The 15,907-nt window shown below is 38.5% G+C and overlaps 1 protein-coding gene across 1 annotated transcript in view; it reads left to right on the top strand.

The window, feature by feature from the left end:
- Positions 1–15,907, top strand: part of ptpn3 (protein tyrosine phosphatase non-receptor type 3) — a 33,820-nt gene that overhangs the window by 11,032 nt on the left and 6,881 nt on the right. Inside the window, exons 4-21 of the mRNA XM_083529908.1 lie at positions 269–311; positions 1,514–1,592; positions 1,671–1,715; positions 1,900–1,952; positions 2,361–2,478; positions 2,643–2,730; positions 2,870–2,958; positions 3,471–3,534; positions 3,642–3,772; positions 4,291–4,416; positions 4,517–4,630; positions 4,735–4,828; positions 11,466–11,543; positions 11,641–11,697; positions 11,780–11,936; positions 12,344–12,507; positions 12,627–12,717; positions 13,176–13,240. Coding sequence (XP_083386034.1) covers positions 269–311; positions 1,514–1,592; positions 1,671–1,715; positions 1,900–1,952; positions 2,361–2,478; positions 2,643–2,730; positions 2,870–2,958; positions 3,471–3,534; positions 3,642–3,772; positions 4,291–4,416; positions 4,517–4,630; positions 4,735–4,828; positions 11,466–11,543; positions 11,641–11,697; positions 11,780–11,936; positions 12,344–12,507; positions 12,627–12,717; positions 13,176–13,240 — 1,656 coding nt within the window. The remainder of the gene's footprint in view (positions 1–268; positions 312–1,513; positions 1,593–1,670; positions 1,716–1,899; positions 1,953–2,360; positions 2,479–2,642; positions 2,731–2,869; positions 2,959–3,470; positions 3,535–3,641; positions 3,773–4,290; positions 4,417–4,516; positions 4,631–4,734; positions 4,829–11,465; positions 11,544–11,640; positions 11,698–11,779; positions 11,937–12,343; positions 12,508–12,626; positions 12,718–13,175; positions 13,241–15,907) is intronic.

Below are 15,907 nucleotides of genomic sequence, written 5' to 3'. Positions count from 1 at the left end.
GTGCTCCAAGGGTAACTCTAGAAAGTTAGCTTTTGAGTTTTTATAGACGACAGCATCATTCTAATAACTATTGTCATCATTCTAATGTCGATCTGAACTGTAGAAAATTACGGAGGATGTAATAATCACTGTGGCTATTTATTTATTTTTTTCTGGATAAAATTGTGCCTAATCAAAATGCAAAGAGATAATATTTGTAAACACACATTTTTTTTCATTATTACTAGAGTAATAATAGAAGTACTAATAATTACATTTTGCATTCCAGAAGTGGCTTGACCCTGGAAAACCTTTCAAAAAGCAGCTTAAAGGTAAGAACAAACTTGTCAAACACACAATGGCATATGTTGACTTTTAAATTTAAAAATAGAATTCCTTTTAAATAGTAATTCAGAAAGTATTAAGAACGTCCCAGTGATGGCTGATATTATGTATTATTTTCTTCAATTTACTTTATTTAGATTGGGTGATTAACTTTTGCACACCAAACATTGGGTCACCAAAGTTGCAATGTTCTTAGTTTTTAGGGAAGTGGTAGCTCAGTGGTTAGGGCTCTGGTTAACTGAGTGGAAGTATGAGTATAGCCAAACTGCCACTCAAGGGTTGCTGGATCATGGCTGAACCCCAGCTCCCGAACAAGCTGGAATACGCGAAGAAAGAATTTTACTGTGCTGTAATGCATATGTGAGAAATAAAGGCTATTCTATTCTATAGAGAAGACTGTACTGTATATACAGATTGTTCATACACTCATTTACTGGGTAACTGTTTGTTTGTAACAACTGCCATGTAGCTACACTTGCTAATTTTACATACACAATTACTAACTATAGTCCGTCTGTTGCCGTTTGTCATCTCTCCGCTACGTTGCGGAGAGGAACCACCGCAGAACCACTATATATCAGTCAGCTTATAGTCAGTAATTATATACCTACAATTGTGTTTATTAAAAACGTAAAAGTTAACCATATACCATGACTAATATATGTAATGCACAACATCCACTTTATTAGGAACACCTGCACATTCATTCATCTAATGAACCAATCCTGTGGCAACAGTGCAGTGCAAAGTGCAAGCATATACAAGTCAAACATTCAGTTAATGTCCACATTAAACATCAGAATGGGGGAAAAGTGATATCTGTGATTTTGGTCTTGGCATGGATTTTGGTACTAGATTGGCTGGATTGAGTATTTCTAAAGCTGCTAAAAGCAGATCACATCAGGTTCCACTCATGTCAGATAAGAACAGGAGTTTAACGTTCTCCTAGTTGACTAGATTAAATGAACCCCTGACTTTGCTGCTCAGTAAACCATTGAGCTACCAGTGTAAGAACAACCAAACTCACAGAATAGATATAATCAGCTATAAAGATTAACATGTAACCTGGATTAGGTCTACAAGAATCTCTTTTAGTTAATCAATACTAAAACTAATAACTGGGTATAAATGTTGTCACAGTCAAGTCATTTTCTTCTCATAGGACTTTCTTATCTCTCTTTTTGCTCAGGCTCTGCCCCATTCACTTTAATATTCCGAGTGCGGTTTTTCATCTCTGACCCTAACTCTCTCCAGCATGAACAGACCAGGTGTGTATATATATGTGTGTGGGTGTATGTGTGTGTCTGAATATGTATATATTGTAACTCTGTACTTCCACTTTGCAGGCACTTTTATTTTTTGCAAATTAAGAAGGACATTCGGGAGGGCAGGTAACACAGATCTAGTTTTATTGTCATGCCAGTCAGTGTATAATGTGAAATACAAATATAAACTATATACTACAAAATTTTGTTCCGATTTGGATTGATTTCTTTCTTTGTGTATCTTTCTATTAAATCTACTTCATTGTAAATAGTGCATTTATAGTGTGTTTTTCAAAATGTTTACCTGCAGGTTAAAATGCCCACTGAGCTCTGCTGTGGTACTGGCGTCCTATGCCGTTCAGTGTAAGTCTAATACCTTGTACATGCATAAATGAACGGTTATAGCACGTCCTAGTTTTGAATTTATGCAATGATGGTGCAGTGGGTAGTTTTGCCAACTCAGCTCGAGGGTGCCAGTTTTGATCCTGAGCTCAGGTTACTGAGAGCACAGAGTTTTGAATGTTCTTCCAATGTCCACATCTGATTCCTCTGGTATCCTTCTAACTTCTAAAACAAGCATATTTTGGGATTAACTGGGCTTAATTGCCCAAGGTGTGAATAAGTGTGTAAATGTGTGTGCCTGATGTCTAGCGATGAACTGGCCACCATGCCCATGATCAGATTAAGTGCTTTCTGAAGATGAATGAATGATGAACCATAAACCAATCACAATGAATTGTATTAATAACATGATTTCTGTTTTATAAACAGCTGAATTTGGAGCCTATGTTCCAGAGACTCCTCCTGGATATCTTGGCAATATATGCTTCCTTCCTGATCAGGACAAGGACTTCCTTTTCAAAGTGGAGTCATTGCATCCTCAGCACAAGTACATATATGTTCACATATGCAGAATTCATACTGTAGCGATAATGCTTTTGTGGGTGTGCATGCACCGTATGTTGGTGTGCATTCAGTTGTGCGTGGTTTACATATCTGTGAGACAGATGGAAAGAGCGAGAATTACTAATTATTTGCTTCTGTGCATTCCAGAGGCCTCTCTCAGAGTGAGGCAGAGTTGTGTTATCTGAACACTGCTAGAACCTTAGATCTCTATGGAGTAGAGCTTCATAGTGCACGGGTAACACATTCTTTGCATTATGTTAAATATTTTGACAGTTTTTTTTTTTTTTTAGACAATAAGAGGTAGAAACCAGAGATTTATACTGTGATGCTTTAATATTGGGAATGGTAACTGCAATTTTTATTCTCTTTCTTAGGATGCTAGTAACCCATCTCTTTGGGTCGGGATTGCCTCAGGAGGCGTTGCCTTGTTTTGCAATTTGATTTGTTCTAATTTCTTCCCCTGGTGAGTTGTCATTAGGCAGCTTATTTTCTGCTCACAATCTATGAAAAAGCAGAATTATAATTTTTTCCTTTTTTTTTTTTTAAAAAGTATTATTCAACACTGCTTTTAAAGGCTGTGGTTTTTTATTGTTTGGTGGATTTCTTCAGGGTGATTTTCCCAAAAGAAAAAGCAAGCACACAGTTCATTATGTAGTCTGAAACAATGCAGAATGATTAATGTTTCAAATGTTTTCTTGCAATTCGCAACTGCTTATTTCACATGACTAGAAGAATTACAACACAATCTGGGGTTCTGTAAAACTGGACCTGGTCCCAGATGTCAAAGCTCACTAAAATACTCAGTGAACTTTCACTAAGCAGTATAAAATACATAACAAACATTAATTATTATTATTTTATAATGTAATCACTAGTATGAATCATGAAATGCTTTTAACTCCATTTTGAGAAACCATTTTCTAATTACTATGGTACATTCTTTTTGCGAAACTTTTTTTTTTTTTTTTCCCTCAGGATCAATATAATCAAGATTTCATTCAAAAGAAAAAGATTCTTCATCCACCTTCGTCGAAAACATGTAAGTTTGTAGATAAACAGATGAAGTACATCACATTTGGTTTACTTCACAACTTTGTTTTTGCCTTCACTGCCAAAGGAGTTATTAGTGTCTATGCTTTTCTGTAGGGGGAGGTTGGACAGCAGGTGGTGTCTCTGTCTTTGCCCAGCTCTCGTTCCTGCAAAAACTTTTGGCGGTCCTGTGTGGACCATCACACATTCTACAACAGAAAAAACAATTATGCAGTCTCCAAACATAGGTACTTTTTCACACTGGCAAATCAGAATACTTGATTTCATTGGAAAATTGTTAGGTTGCAGTTGCTCATAGTACAATTAAAGTGAAATAAAATATAAGAAATTGTAAATAAAATATGCATATGAGATTATATAGTAATTATGGATGCTGTATAATCAATGAATTTCTAATTTTATGAAATATGCTGTGCAAAATGTGTTGCAGCAGTCAAACAGATGCCAGAAAAAGTCAGACCACAATTATATAAGTTTTTGCACATGTAACAGTTATTGCACTGAAACTATTGCACATTAATTGCACACGTTATTAACATTATATAAGTGTGACATAAAAATCTATTACTATATACTACATCTATATCGTCTATCTATTTTATGAACCAGCTGTTTAAAACTGAGAGGGAGGAGTTATGTATTTGGATGGCCACAGGCAGAAATGATCTCCTGTGGCGCTCTGTGATTCCATTTTGCTTTTGGGTTCCACCAATGAACATGTTTTTTGAATGTGGGTGTGTTGAAGGTCCTTACCTCTGTATCGGAAACTAGTGGGCGAGGTGATGTGGAATCCTTTAATAAAGTCTCATTCCACTGAACATCTGGAAACCAAAAGTCTTCCCTCGAGATCTCCACCCAGTACACCTAACTGGTACTACATTTATATAGACAGATTTTAAAGACTGATTATTAATAGTATACAGTACTTGTTAGTTTGGTGATTGAATAGATATTTTCCTTGTTGTTTTTAGGCGTAGCCCTCGATTGCGTCATGATTTTCGTAAGCCACGTCCATCGTCTGTAGACAATCTTACCAACGACATGAGCTATGTAACTGAGAGTGAAGATGTGTTCTATACCTACAGGTAAACCATGGCCCTTGTCTGCTTTCTCTAAAAAAAATGTTAACTCTTAAATTCCAGTTGTAATTCAGATTTGTCACTATACCAAATACATTTGTGCAATGTAGGAAACCTCAGGAAGATGAGAAGCTCTGCCATGTCCAGTCCCAACATGAGGACCACACTTTGGATGAGGAAGATTGGCAATGCTTATGGGATAAGGTGAGTATATAATGTCAGCTTATGGATCAAGAAATTGATCCATAAATTCATCTTTAATTGTTGCTTTAGACCAGTTTATTTCACAGTTGACCAAGGTGTGGTGAAAAAGAACAAATTATATTAATGGACCTGGTAATGTTTCCCCTAGTCACTCATTGTACATTAATACACATAGTAGTTAACCCAGAATATCACATACCACATTTTTCACTGCCATAGCCTTAAAACAATTTTTTGTATCGATTGGCCAGGCAGAGGGAAGGATGTGCTACAAGAGAGCAATAAAGGATGCACATGGAAATGTGTTGACTAGTGAGGAGAGGGTGTTGAGAAAGTGGAGGGGGTATTTTGAGCAGCTGATGAATAAGGAAAATGAGTGAGAGAATGTTGGATGATGTGGAGATGGTGAAGCAGGAAGTTGATAGGATTAATAAGGAGGAAGTGAGGGCAGCGATTACGAGGATGAAGAGTGGAAAGTTGGTAGGACCAGATGACATACCAGTAGTAGCATGGAGATGTTTAGGAGAGATGGCAGTAGAGTTTTTATCCAGATTGTTTAACATGATTTTGGAAAGATGCATTAGGAATTGAGAAGGAGTGTGCTGGAACTGTTTTTAAAGAATAAGGGAGATGTGCAGACCTGCAGTAATTACAGGGGAATAAAGTTGATCAGTCACACCATGAAGTTATGGGAAAGAGTAGTGAAAGTCAGGCTAAAAGAAGAGGTAACATATGTGAGCAACAGTATGGTTTCATTCCGAGAAAGAGCACTACGGACGCAATATTTGCTTTGGGAATGTTGATGAAGTATAAAGAAGGTCAGAAGGACTTGCATTGTGTGTTTGTGGATTTAGAGAATGCGTACGTCAGGGTGGAGAAAGAGGAGTTGTGGTATTGTATGAGGAAGTCAAGTGTGGCAGAGAAGAATGTGAGTGTGGTGCAGGACTTGTATGAGGACAGTGTGACAGCAGTGAAGTGTGCAGTAGTAACGACAGACTGGTTCAAGGTGGAGGTTAAATTGCATCAAGGATCGGCTCTGAGCCCTTTCCTGTTTGCGGATGATATTGTGATTTGTGGTAGAGTAGAGTAGAGAGCAGGTTGAGAAGAGCCTGGAGAGGTGGCGGTACGTGCTGGAGAGAAGGGGAATGAAAGTCAGTAGGAGTAAGACAGTACATGTGTGTGAATGAGGGGGAGGGCAGAGGAGTGGTGCGGTTGCAGGAGTGTGTGTTAAAGAAGTGAAGAAAAGAGTGCAGGCAGGGTGGAGTGGGTGAAGAAAAGTGGCAGGAGTGATTTGTGATAGAAGGGCACAATTATAAGACTGTGATGAGATCTGCTATGTTGTATGGATTAGAGACAGTAGCATTGACTAAAAGACAGGATGGAGCCGCCAGGAAGGGGGAAGAGAGGAAGGCCCAGGAGGATGTTTACGGCTGTGGCGAGGGAAGACATGCAGGTAGTTGGTTTGAAAGAGACAGATGTAGAGGACAGCACAATGAGAGACGAATCTAGTGTGTGTCCCTCCGATCGTATTGATTCTCTTCCTTCAAGTTCACATGATGATGGCATCGATGCAGCTGCTGGAGCTATGAGTGCTCCGTATTCCGAATGTTGACAGACAACCAAATAGACTGCTTTTCGAAAGTGATGGAGAGGAGGAGCGTTTGTTACAAGAGGATGAAGATGCAGCAGATACCGACACACATGCCTACAAGACAAGCCCACATCTTAATAATGTTTATAATCTGCTATATCCTTCTTTGATTGGCCGGCCTCAGATTACTGTATGTTAAGAGACGTCCTATAGGGGCCACCAATTACAAATTTCATCCATCGTGACCCTGGCGAGTTTGCTTATTTAAATTTAGCCTTTGATAACCGTCTCCATGTTGATGCAACTAAGCTCTTTAGATATCAGGTTCTTCTAGACCACCTGAGGTTTGTGAGAACCTGAATTAAAGGAAAGAGTAGAGATGTAAGATTGTGCAACCTAGAATGGGCCCAGTAGCAAATGTCCAGACTTCTTTACTACTACTTCTGCACATGAAGCTGAACGAACCACTAAAGCAGCTGCCCAGGTACTTTCGCCCTGAAATCAGTCCAAACCAGCATGGAGATCTGAACAGATCAGAGTTCTGTGTCCATACTGCGACAGTACTGAACATTACTTAAGCCAGTGTACCACTTTCCAGACATTTAGTAAAGAGGAGATGATCAAATGGATCAAAGACAACAAGCGTTGTTGAAAATGTGGGCACTCACACTTAGCTAGAAATTGCACCCTAAAGATGCCCTGTCATTTGTGCAATAGAAAACACCTTAAAATCCTCATTGAGGATATTAACCTATCTCATTTAGAGAGTACCTGTCTAGTGAGTTCCACAAACAAAACCATGTACCTGGACAGGCCTGGAGGTTCCAAACATATACTGCTAAAAGTGATCCCTGTTGTACTACAACACAAGAATCGAACCCTAAACACCTATGCAGTACTTGATGATGGATCCGAAAGGACCATGCTACTTATAGCTGCAGTTCAGAAATTAGGGCTTCAAGGACAAACCAAGGATTTAGCATTAAGAACAATTCGGCAAGACGTCAAGAAACTCAATAGGTCAGCAGTTTCCTTTAGAGTGCGCCTTATATCACAGCCCCAACGGAGCAAATGGGAGTACTGTCCCGGAACGTAGAGAGACTTTTGGCAAGGTGATACTATCAAAAGCAGGATCAAGTGGCAATGGACTTGCTACAAACCAGAATGACCAGGGTGATGGTAGATGAAGCAAATCACTATGCAACACCTAAGAAGCACCGAGCGGCGGTTGGCAAAGGATTCCGTGAAGGCAGCTGCGTATAATAAAGAGATTAAGAAACTAGAGAATTCCGACTACGTAGTCAAGCTCACCATGGACTCTGCTGTGATCAATGGAGGAGAGTCATGGTTCATTCCCTATCACATGGTTCAACATGATGGGAAAAAAACGTGTGGTGTTCAATTGTTCCTTTAGACACATGGGCTAAAACCTAAATAACTAACTTCTTGCTAAACCTGCACTTGTCCCTTCCCTTTTGGGAGTGCTGTTGCATTTCAAGAAGCATACTGTTGCAGTAAGTGGAGATATAAAGGGTATGTTTCATCAGGTCTGCTAACTGCCTGAGGACAGACCTCTCCTTCACTTTGTCTGGTGTGATCTTTAACCTATTAACCCTCTCAGTATTTATGAGTGGCAAGTGTAACCCTTTGGCACAACCTGCAGTCCCAGCTGTGCCATCTATGCCTTTCAATGCCATGTCCTGGACAACACCCAACCAAATGACTTCCTGAAATCAACAGTTGAAACATTTATGTAGACAATTGCCTCAAGAGCGTAATGACCACAGATGATGCCAAGCAAGTAGTGGATGGGTTGTGAGGCCTTCTTAGCAGCAGTGAATTTGAGATTTGTCAGTGGACCTGTAACATGTCAAATGTCTTTGATTGTCTTCCCAAAGGTAACCCTTTTTAACACTTTGGTTATCACATGAGAAGGCGAAACCCCAAGAATACACTCTTGGATTAAGATGGAACTATGACTTAGATATACTCGTTTACAAATACTGTCCAGCACCAAAAAGAACACCCACTATGCGGCACATCTATAAGGTGGCAGCAACACAGTATGACCCCTTTGGGATTCATTCTCCCTTTCACCACCTGTGCTAAGATTCTTATTCAGCAGTTGTGGAACAAAAAAGGTTGGGACCCTTTGCTGCCAACAGACTTAGTGAAAGTCTAAAATGAACTTCCCACTCTTTCTCGAGTTACACTTCTTAGGTGTTATGTTTTGGCAGATATGGATAAGCCCCATATCACGAGACAAATTCATATTTTCTGTGACACTTTAGAGCAATCATAAGGTGCTGTGGCATACCTAAGAACCAAAGATAAAGAGGGTAGAATTCAGCTTGCTTTCCTGATCGCCAGATCTAAAGTTGCTTATAAACGCAAACAAACTGTTCCTAGACTTGAGCTATGTGCAGCCCTTATTGGTGCACAACAACTAAAGCTGCTCGAAAATGAACTCACTCTTCAGATCAGACGAGTGGTCTTATGGTCTGATTCGACCACAATTCTTTCATGGCTAAAGTCTGAATCCTGCCGCTTCAAACTCTTTGTAGGCACTAGGATAGCAGAAATCCAAGACCTAACCGATCTACATGAATGGCGATATGTAGATTCAAACAAAAACCCAGTCACAATCTCACAAGAGGGCACAGTTTGGTAGAGCTTGTTACGCCAAACAGGTGGAGTCAACTAATGTCTGGTAAGCCTGAATCCACTGCGGCCTATTGCTCACTTTAGCCCAGGGTTTGATGTGGCCAGTCGACTTATGTGGGTCAGGGACGTCTTCGTCATGCTGAAGGCTTGGAACTCCAGAAAATTCACTCCATTATCTTAGATCCTCATCATCGAGCCACCAAACTTCATATACAGGACTATGACAGTAAGCTGTGTCACCCAGGACCGGAAAGAGTATTCACTGTATTCATTCGGAAATCCCAACATAACTGCATGGAATGACGTAAGTGGAAGGCTAAACCTGAGATCCCTAAAATGGCTCAAATCCCTAAAAATCTACCTCATCTAGCACGTTTGAGACTCCACAAACCTCCCTTTTACAGTACTGGTATGGATGGTTTTGGGGCTTTCCAAATCTAAATAGACAGACGCTTTGAGAAAAGATGGGGAATAAACTTCAAGTGTCTCATGACTCGATGAGTACACATTGAGCTCCTCACAGCTATAGACACCGAGTCGTAGGTGCACACACAGTAACAGAGGAAGTTCTTCAAACAATACTTATTGAGATTCTTAATAGTAAGCCTCTAGGTTATGTCTCCTCCATCGTAGCTGACTTGGACCCGATTACCCCAAATCTCCTGCTCATAGGGTGGCCAGACAGATCTCTACCTCGAAGTAACATACTTCGCCGATGAGCTCATAGGACGACGTAAATGGAGACAGAGCCAAGCTCTCACTAATCAATTTCGGTCAAGCTTCGTGAGACACTACTTGCCTTATCTCCAGCTGCAACACAAATGGCATGCAGAGGCTAAAACCCTTGCAGTTGGGTCTGTTGTTTTAATGGTTGACCCCCAGTTACCACAAGCCCTTTGGTTGATTGGGAAAGTGATAAGGACATTTCCTGAAGCAGATGTACAAGTAAGGTCTGCAGAGATCAACGTTAAAGGTTGATTAAACACACAGCCTGTTACCTGTCTCATTAATCTACAGAGATAGCTGATGAAGATCACACTATGATCAAACTGACAGACCTTTAGCCTTGATTCGGAGCCAAAAATGCCTTGCATATTTGGGGGTGGCAGTGTAGGAAAGCATTTTCCTTCAGTTGTATTTTTACACTTCACCACTAGAGGGAGATTCACAGTTTACTATTAATGCTAAGTTACCTCTGTGACATCACAGTGCACCGCCTTCGACCAAGTGCTTAAAAGGCCAGATCACCAAGCAGCAGCCGTCAATCATTTGAAGCCGCGTAGCCTATCGAACAGCAGCTGGCGGATGACAGCAAGAATCACACCACTCACACAATCAAATCCTTAACCCAGTAAAGTTTGAGTGTTCTGATTCCTATACCGTGTTTTACTGACTAAGATTATCTATATCTATCTATCTATCTATCTATCTATCTATCTATCTATCTATCTATCTATCTATCTATCTATCTATCTATCTATCTATCTATCTCTATTCACACCAAATTAATTCAAAATACACTTAGACAGTGTAGACACATTACATAAATACTACGGCTGTCAAAATAATTGTTATTTCAAACTTATTTCAATTACAAATTTTATTAAGGTGCGACTAATGCAGCATTAATTTTATCTATATCTGAGTAAAGAAAGGACATTGTGAATAAATTTGTGTTGTAGTGAAGGTTTTAATTCAGCCTATTTTATATTTATTTACATTGTGAATAAATTTGTGTTGTAGTGAAGGTTTTAATTCAGCCTATTTTATATTTATTTATTTATAATCAAAATGGCCAAAAGGAAATGCATGCAGCATGCATTTCCTTTTGGCCATTTTGATTATAAATAAATAAATATAAAATAGGCTGAATTAAAACCTTCACTACAACACAAATTTATTCACAATGTCCTTTCTTTACTCAGATATAGATAAAATTAATAAACACCAACTAAGTATCATTTTTAATCAATAAACATTACTTTTACTGATGCGCCAAGTTAAAATTAACTTAACTTCTCAAATTAAGCACCAAAAACCGCCATGATGCACACACGCACTTTTATTTTTATGTTAGTGTTTCATGTTTCAGTTAAAAATGATCATAATCAAATCATGATTTCAGTATCTTTAATGGTATTGCAAAGAAAAATAAATATGTGCCATCTCTATAACAGTAATAGTTTCAATAATATGTGCAAACATTTCAAAGTAATAGTTATTTTTTTACTTCATACAATATGGGGAAAATCTGCAAACTGGTAATGCCGATCAATTCCAAAAATCCATAAATTCTCCATTTTATTTTGAGATCTTTGAGAAAGTCTCTATTCTTCTGTTTTTTTTTTTTATCTTATTCCTCCTTTTCTTTCGTGGTTGCAGGATATGGAAGCTGATGGGGAGCTTCTGCTAATTAGAATCAGCCCTGACAATGACGGCAAGTTTGGATTCAATGTCAAAGTGAGTGTATTCTGTGTGTCATTCTGTGTGTGAGATTTTGTGAGTAATGACTGGGTTTGCTTTGCTGATTTGTTGATTAAACAGCTGTTTATTTTAGGGAGGTGTGGATCAGAAAATGCCTTTGTCGATCTCTCATGTAAACACAAATTCGCCGGTAAGGAGCATGAACAGACCGAGTTTGCATTTTCTTGAGCAACAACATGAAGTTCAAAATGCAACTCTCCTCTTTGTTTTAGGCTGGTCGCTGTGTGCCTGCACTCCTGGAGGGAGATCAAGTGCTCTTGATAAATGGACGTGACATTTCAGAACACACACATCAACAAGTGGTCATGTTCATCAAAGCCAGTAGAGAGTCCCACAGCAAAGAGCTTGCCCTGCTTGTGCGCAGAAAAGGTTTGTTTCTCTACTTTGAAAATGAGCGTTGGACTTTGGCAAAAGTTGCCAGATAGTAGGCTTGTATTGGTCATCTCCATTGAACCAATATTTTCCAGTCACTAACTACTAGACCAGGAGCACTTGATACATACACTCACTGTCCACAAAAAGGAACAGGTACACCTGGTTATTAGGGGAAAGTGTGATTTCTGTGAGTTTATTGTTAATTACTAGATAACGCCAAGTTATACAACACAGTTGTATTATTTATTTTATACAACTACAAGTGTTACAGTGAAATTTATTGGTAATACTGTATCATATATTACTTTGTGACTGTATTGGAAAGTCATATGCAAAAGTGGAAATTCTTACTTTCTCTGCGGTTTGGAAGTGTAAAAAGAAGCCTTGCTGTGTGTTTACAGGCGTCTCTTTGCGAGCTGAAACCACGCTACAATTTCCAGGCAGTTTTGGCATTCAAGGAGAAATACCCCCTTCTCCTAGTCACCCATCTGGGGAGACACTGCAAGAATCGATGGCCCGTCTGGAGAGGGGACTGACTTCTGGCACTTTGCTTATGCAATTTGAGGTCAGTATATACAAGCGCGTGCATATATGAATGCGTGTTTTTGCCCTAGGCATGACTGCATGAAGTATATGTTTAAGTTGATTAATGACACTTGCATGTGTGTGTTTTGATACTCACAGAAGTTACACAGGAAGAAAGCAGATCTGTTACTGTCTTGTGCAAATCTGTCTGAGAACATGGAAAAGAATCGGTACAAAGATGTGTTACCGTGTAAGTTTCCTCTGATGATATAAAAAAGACACTAATGTTTCTACTTGACAGACAAAAGTATGAGTATTGAACCGATTGAAAGTTCTGAAAAAGCCATTATCAATATAATTATGGTTTTGTGATTTTTATTTATAAATTTTTTTTATACGTGTCAGTGCTTACGTTATTGTTATTGCATTTTTAGATTCTTTTTGTTCAGCATGTCTAAGTTTTTTTGTATCTAAAACTCAATGTCTTGATTGTTTTGTGATTATGATAGAGCTGTTTTGAATACAGATGCAAAGCTGTGAGACATGAGTGGATTATGGTTATAGTCAAACGGATCATCATATTTTATTGTGTGGAAGGCTTGTGTTTCGGTTCAGACAAAATGCTCTTTAGAAATTTGTTGGATGAGGCATTTATAGATAATCCCTAAATCGCCATTTCCTCATTCTTTACTCTTCCTCTCCCTTTAGATGACATCACCAGGGTGGTGTTACAGGCGGAGGAGGATAATTACATCAATGCGAGCCATGTGAAGGTTAGTACACACAAACACACACTTATGGCAGTACAAATACATATTTGTTTGTAACCTGTAGTACCTGGAGTTTTTTTAAAGATTTGAAAGCAGCACTGCCTGATCTTTTTTGCACTCCAGAACAGTTTCATGCAAGCAGTTTTTTCATGGACCAGGACTGGAGGGTGTTGATATCATATAATACATGCACTATTGATTATTACATATATATTGTAAATGTAACTCAACTCAACCATAATGCAGAATCAGAATCAGCTCTGAGCCCTTTATTATGCAGATTGGGCTGAACTATGAAAATCACCTGTTTCAATGAACCCATAGTTTAAATAGGACTTTTGGGGGGGGGTTTTGTTTGAAATGGAGCTTTTTTAGAAATGTTTACTTTGTGGCCATCTTTGCTCAGGCTAACTTGTGGTCTTTATTTATCAGTCCATTAAAAAGGCAGCTGAAACAAGTGTGGGAAATTGGCATAATGGTGATTATTTTTTAATATACAACAACCGTCAATAGTCACAGTCGGGAGCCATTAAAATGAAAATTTAAAAAGTTTTTATTCTTTCTATGTGGCTCATTACCGTGTCCCTGTGGTTGTTTTAAAGTACCCATTTGCAAACTTTCAGATGGTCTTACAAGTAATGGGTTTTGGACCAGTTACACATTTTCTGGCAAACTTCTCCATTAATTATGCAGCTAATACAATTGTACTATTTAAACACCTATAAAGTTAAAATATAATAAATATGCAGATGGTTTCACATTTATGTTACAGTTAAAAGAGCTTTTTGCATTGTTTATGAATCCAAAATAATTTATTTCTGATTGAAAATTGACCTAAAACCCCAAATGAATCTTTGATTTAAAAAATCTCAATATTGAGGTTTAGCACTTCTTTAGTTCTGAATAGAACAGTTCATAAATGTGGGAATTGAGACGCAATACTATTTATCATTGGCAATAGGTGGACCATGTATATTTTTGCTTAACTCATACATTGATTTGAGTTTTATAACTCATATTTGTTAATCTAACTGGTTTGGGAACTCGACCCACAAGGAGCTCAAACTGCCCTGCATATAAGAATCCTGCAATAGGGCTCTTTATCTAAACGTTTTTCAGGAAACGCCACCTCCACCGTACTTTCAGATCATCTTTACTTAATCAGTTCACTTTTAGAGTCAGCTTTACCGCTACATTACCTCATGTATATTAGACTAAACACACTGTGGCTCCAGCCGTTCTATACAAACCTGATGATGATTTTTTTCAAGTGTTTGTATGAACTGTGGCATTCACATAGACCTCCCCAGTAACCTGCTTTTAGCTATTTGGCTCAGGCACAAGTTGCAGTGCATCCAAGAAACACCTCTGGGAGCTTTTGAGCACATTCGTCTGTTCCATCTGGAACTCCAGTCTCAAAAAATATAGGTGGTGTCCACACAGTGCAGTTTTCAGGAGCAAGCTGCCCCAGTATAAAATAAAAGTAAAGAAAATAGTTGTGCATCCTTCATAACACTGGATGAAAAAAATTATGGACACTTATTTAAAGCACATTTTAAAACCTGTGGTCAACTCAGCACACCACACTTTTTTTTTTTTCTTTTTTTTTTTTTTTATTAAGAAGGACACAAGTTTTTTGTTCAGACTTTTAAAAATAAATTCTCTCTTAATTATACATGTTTAAGAAATTGAAGTTCATGGTTACTTGACAGCTTGAAGCTTTTTTTTTTTTTTTTTACATGCTGTACAGGCAGTAAAGGGGAGGACTTAGGGAGTATGTGACTGGAGTGTCTTTTCCACAAAAACCTTTCCACTAAAGAAAGTGTCAGGATTTTTATTTTCCAATAGGTTATTTTTTGTGGATCTGCTATAAAAACAATACACTTGTGCCAAGCTAGCAAAGGCAGTACATGTACAGATACACAAAACAAACTAGTGATAATAAGTGTAAGTAAAAAAAAAAATGAATTAAACCAATGAAGTACACACCCTTTGAACACCCTCCAGATTAAAACACATCAGGGCATTGGCATAAAATGTTATTTAACAGCTGCACCGACCAGGTGTAACATTATGACTGATTATCTCTACATTATAGAACCTGTTAGTGGGTGGGATATATTAGGCAGCAAGTGAACATTTTGTCCTCAAAGTCCATGTGTTGGAAGCAGGAAAAAATATGGATAGTAGACTGGGTCAGAGCAAAACTTGTGGGGTGTTCCTGGTCTGCAGTGGTCAGTATCTATCAAAAGTGGTGCAAGGAAGAAATACTGGTGAAAGCTAGCTTGTGTGGTCCGATCCAACAGAGCTACTGTAACTCAAATTACTCGAAATAATGCTCGACATGTCAGGACTGTTTCAGCAGCAAAAGGGTGACCAACACAATATTAGGCAGGTGGCTATTACGCTATGCCTGGTCGGTGTATATGCCAGTCCATTGATTTTCTCGCCTTGTGCGTGCCAATGGCCAAATTCTTAAGCTTGTTTCAGGTATCTTATGTTGATTTTGAGTTGTAGTTGTAAATGTTTACTGAAACCTCAGTAATTCTGGTTAATGACTTCTAAGGTGTGCACATCACACTGAACTTGTGCTGAACAAATGTAAGTCTAAAGGTGTTCAAATGACCTGCTAGATTGTAAGTTTTATGTCTGTATACTGTTGATTCTCAA

This window comes from Silurus aristotelis, assembly GCF_946808225.1.
Source record: "Silurus aristotelis genome assembly, chromosome: 25".
NCBI classification, from domain to species: Eukaryota; Metazoa; Chordata; class Actinopteri; order Siluriformes; family Siluridae; genus Silurus; species Silurus aristotelis.
This window is presented reverse-complemented; position numbering and strand designations above follow the sequence as displayed.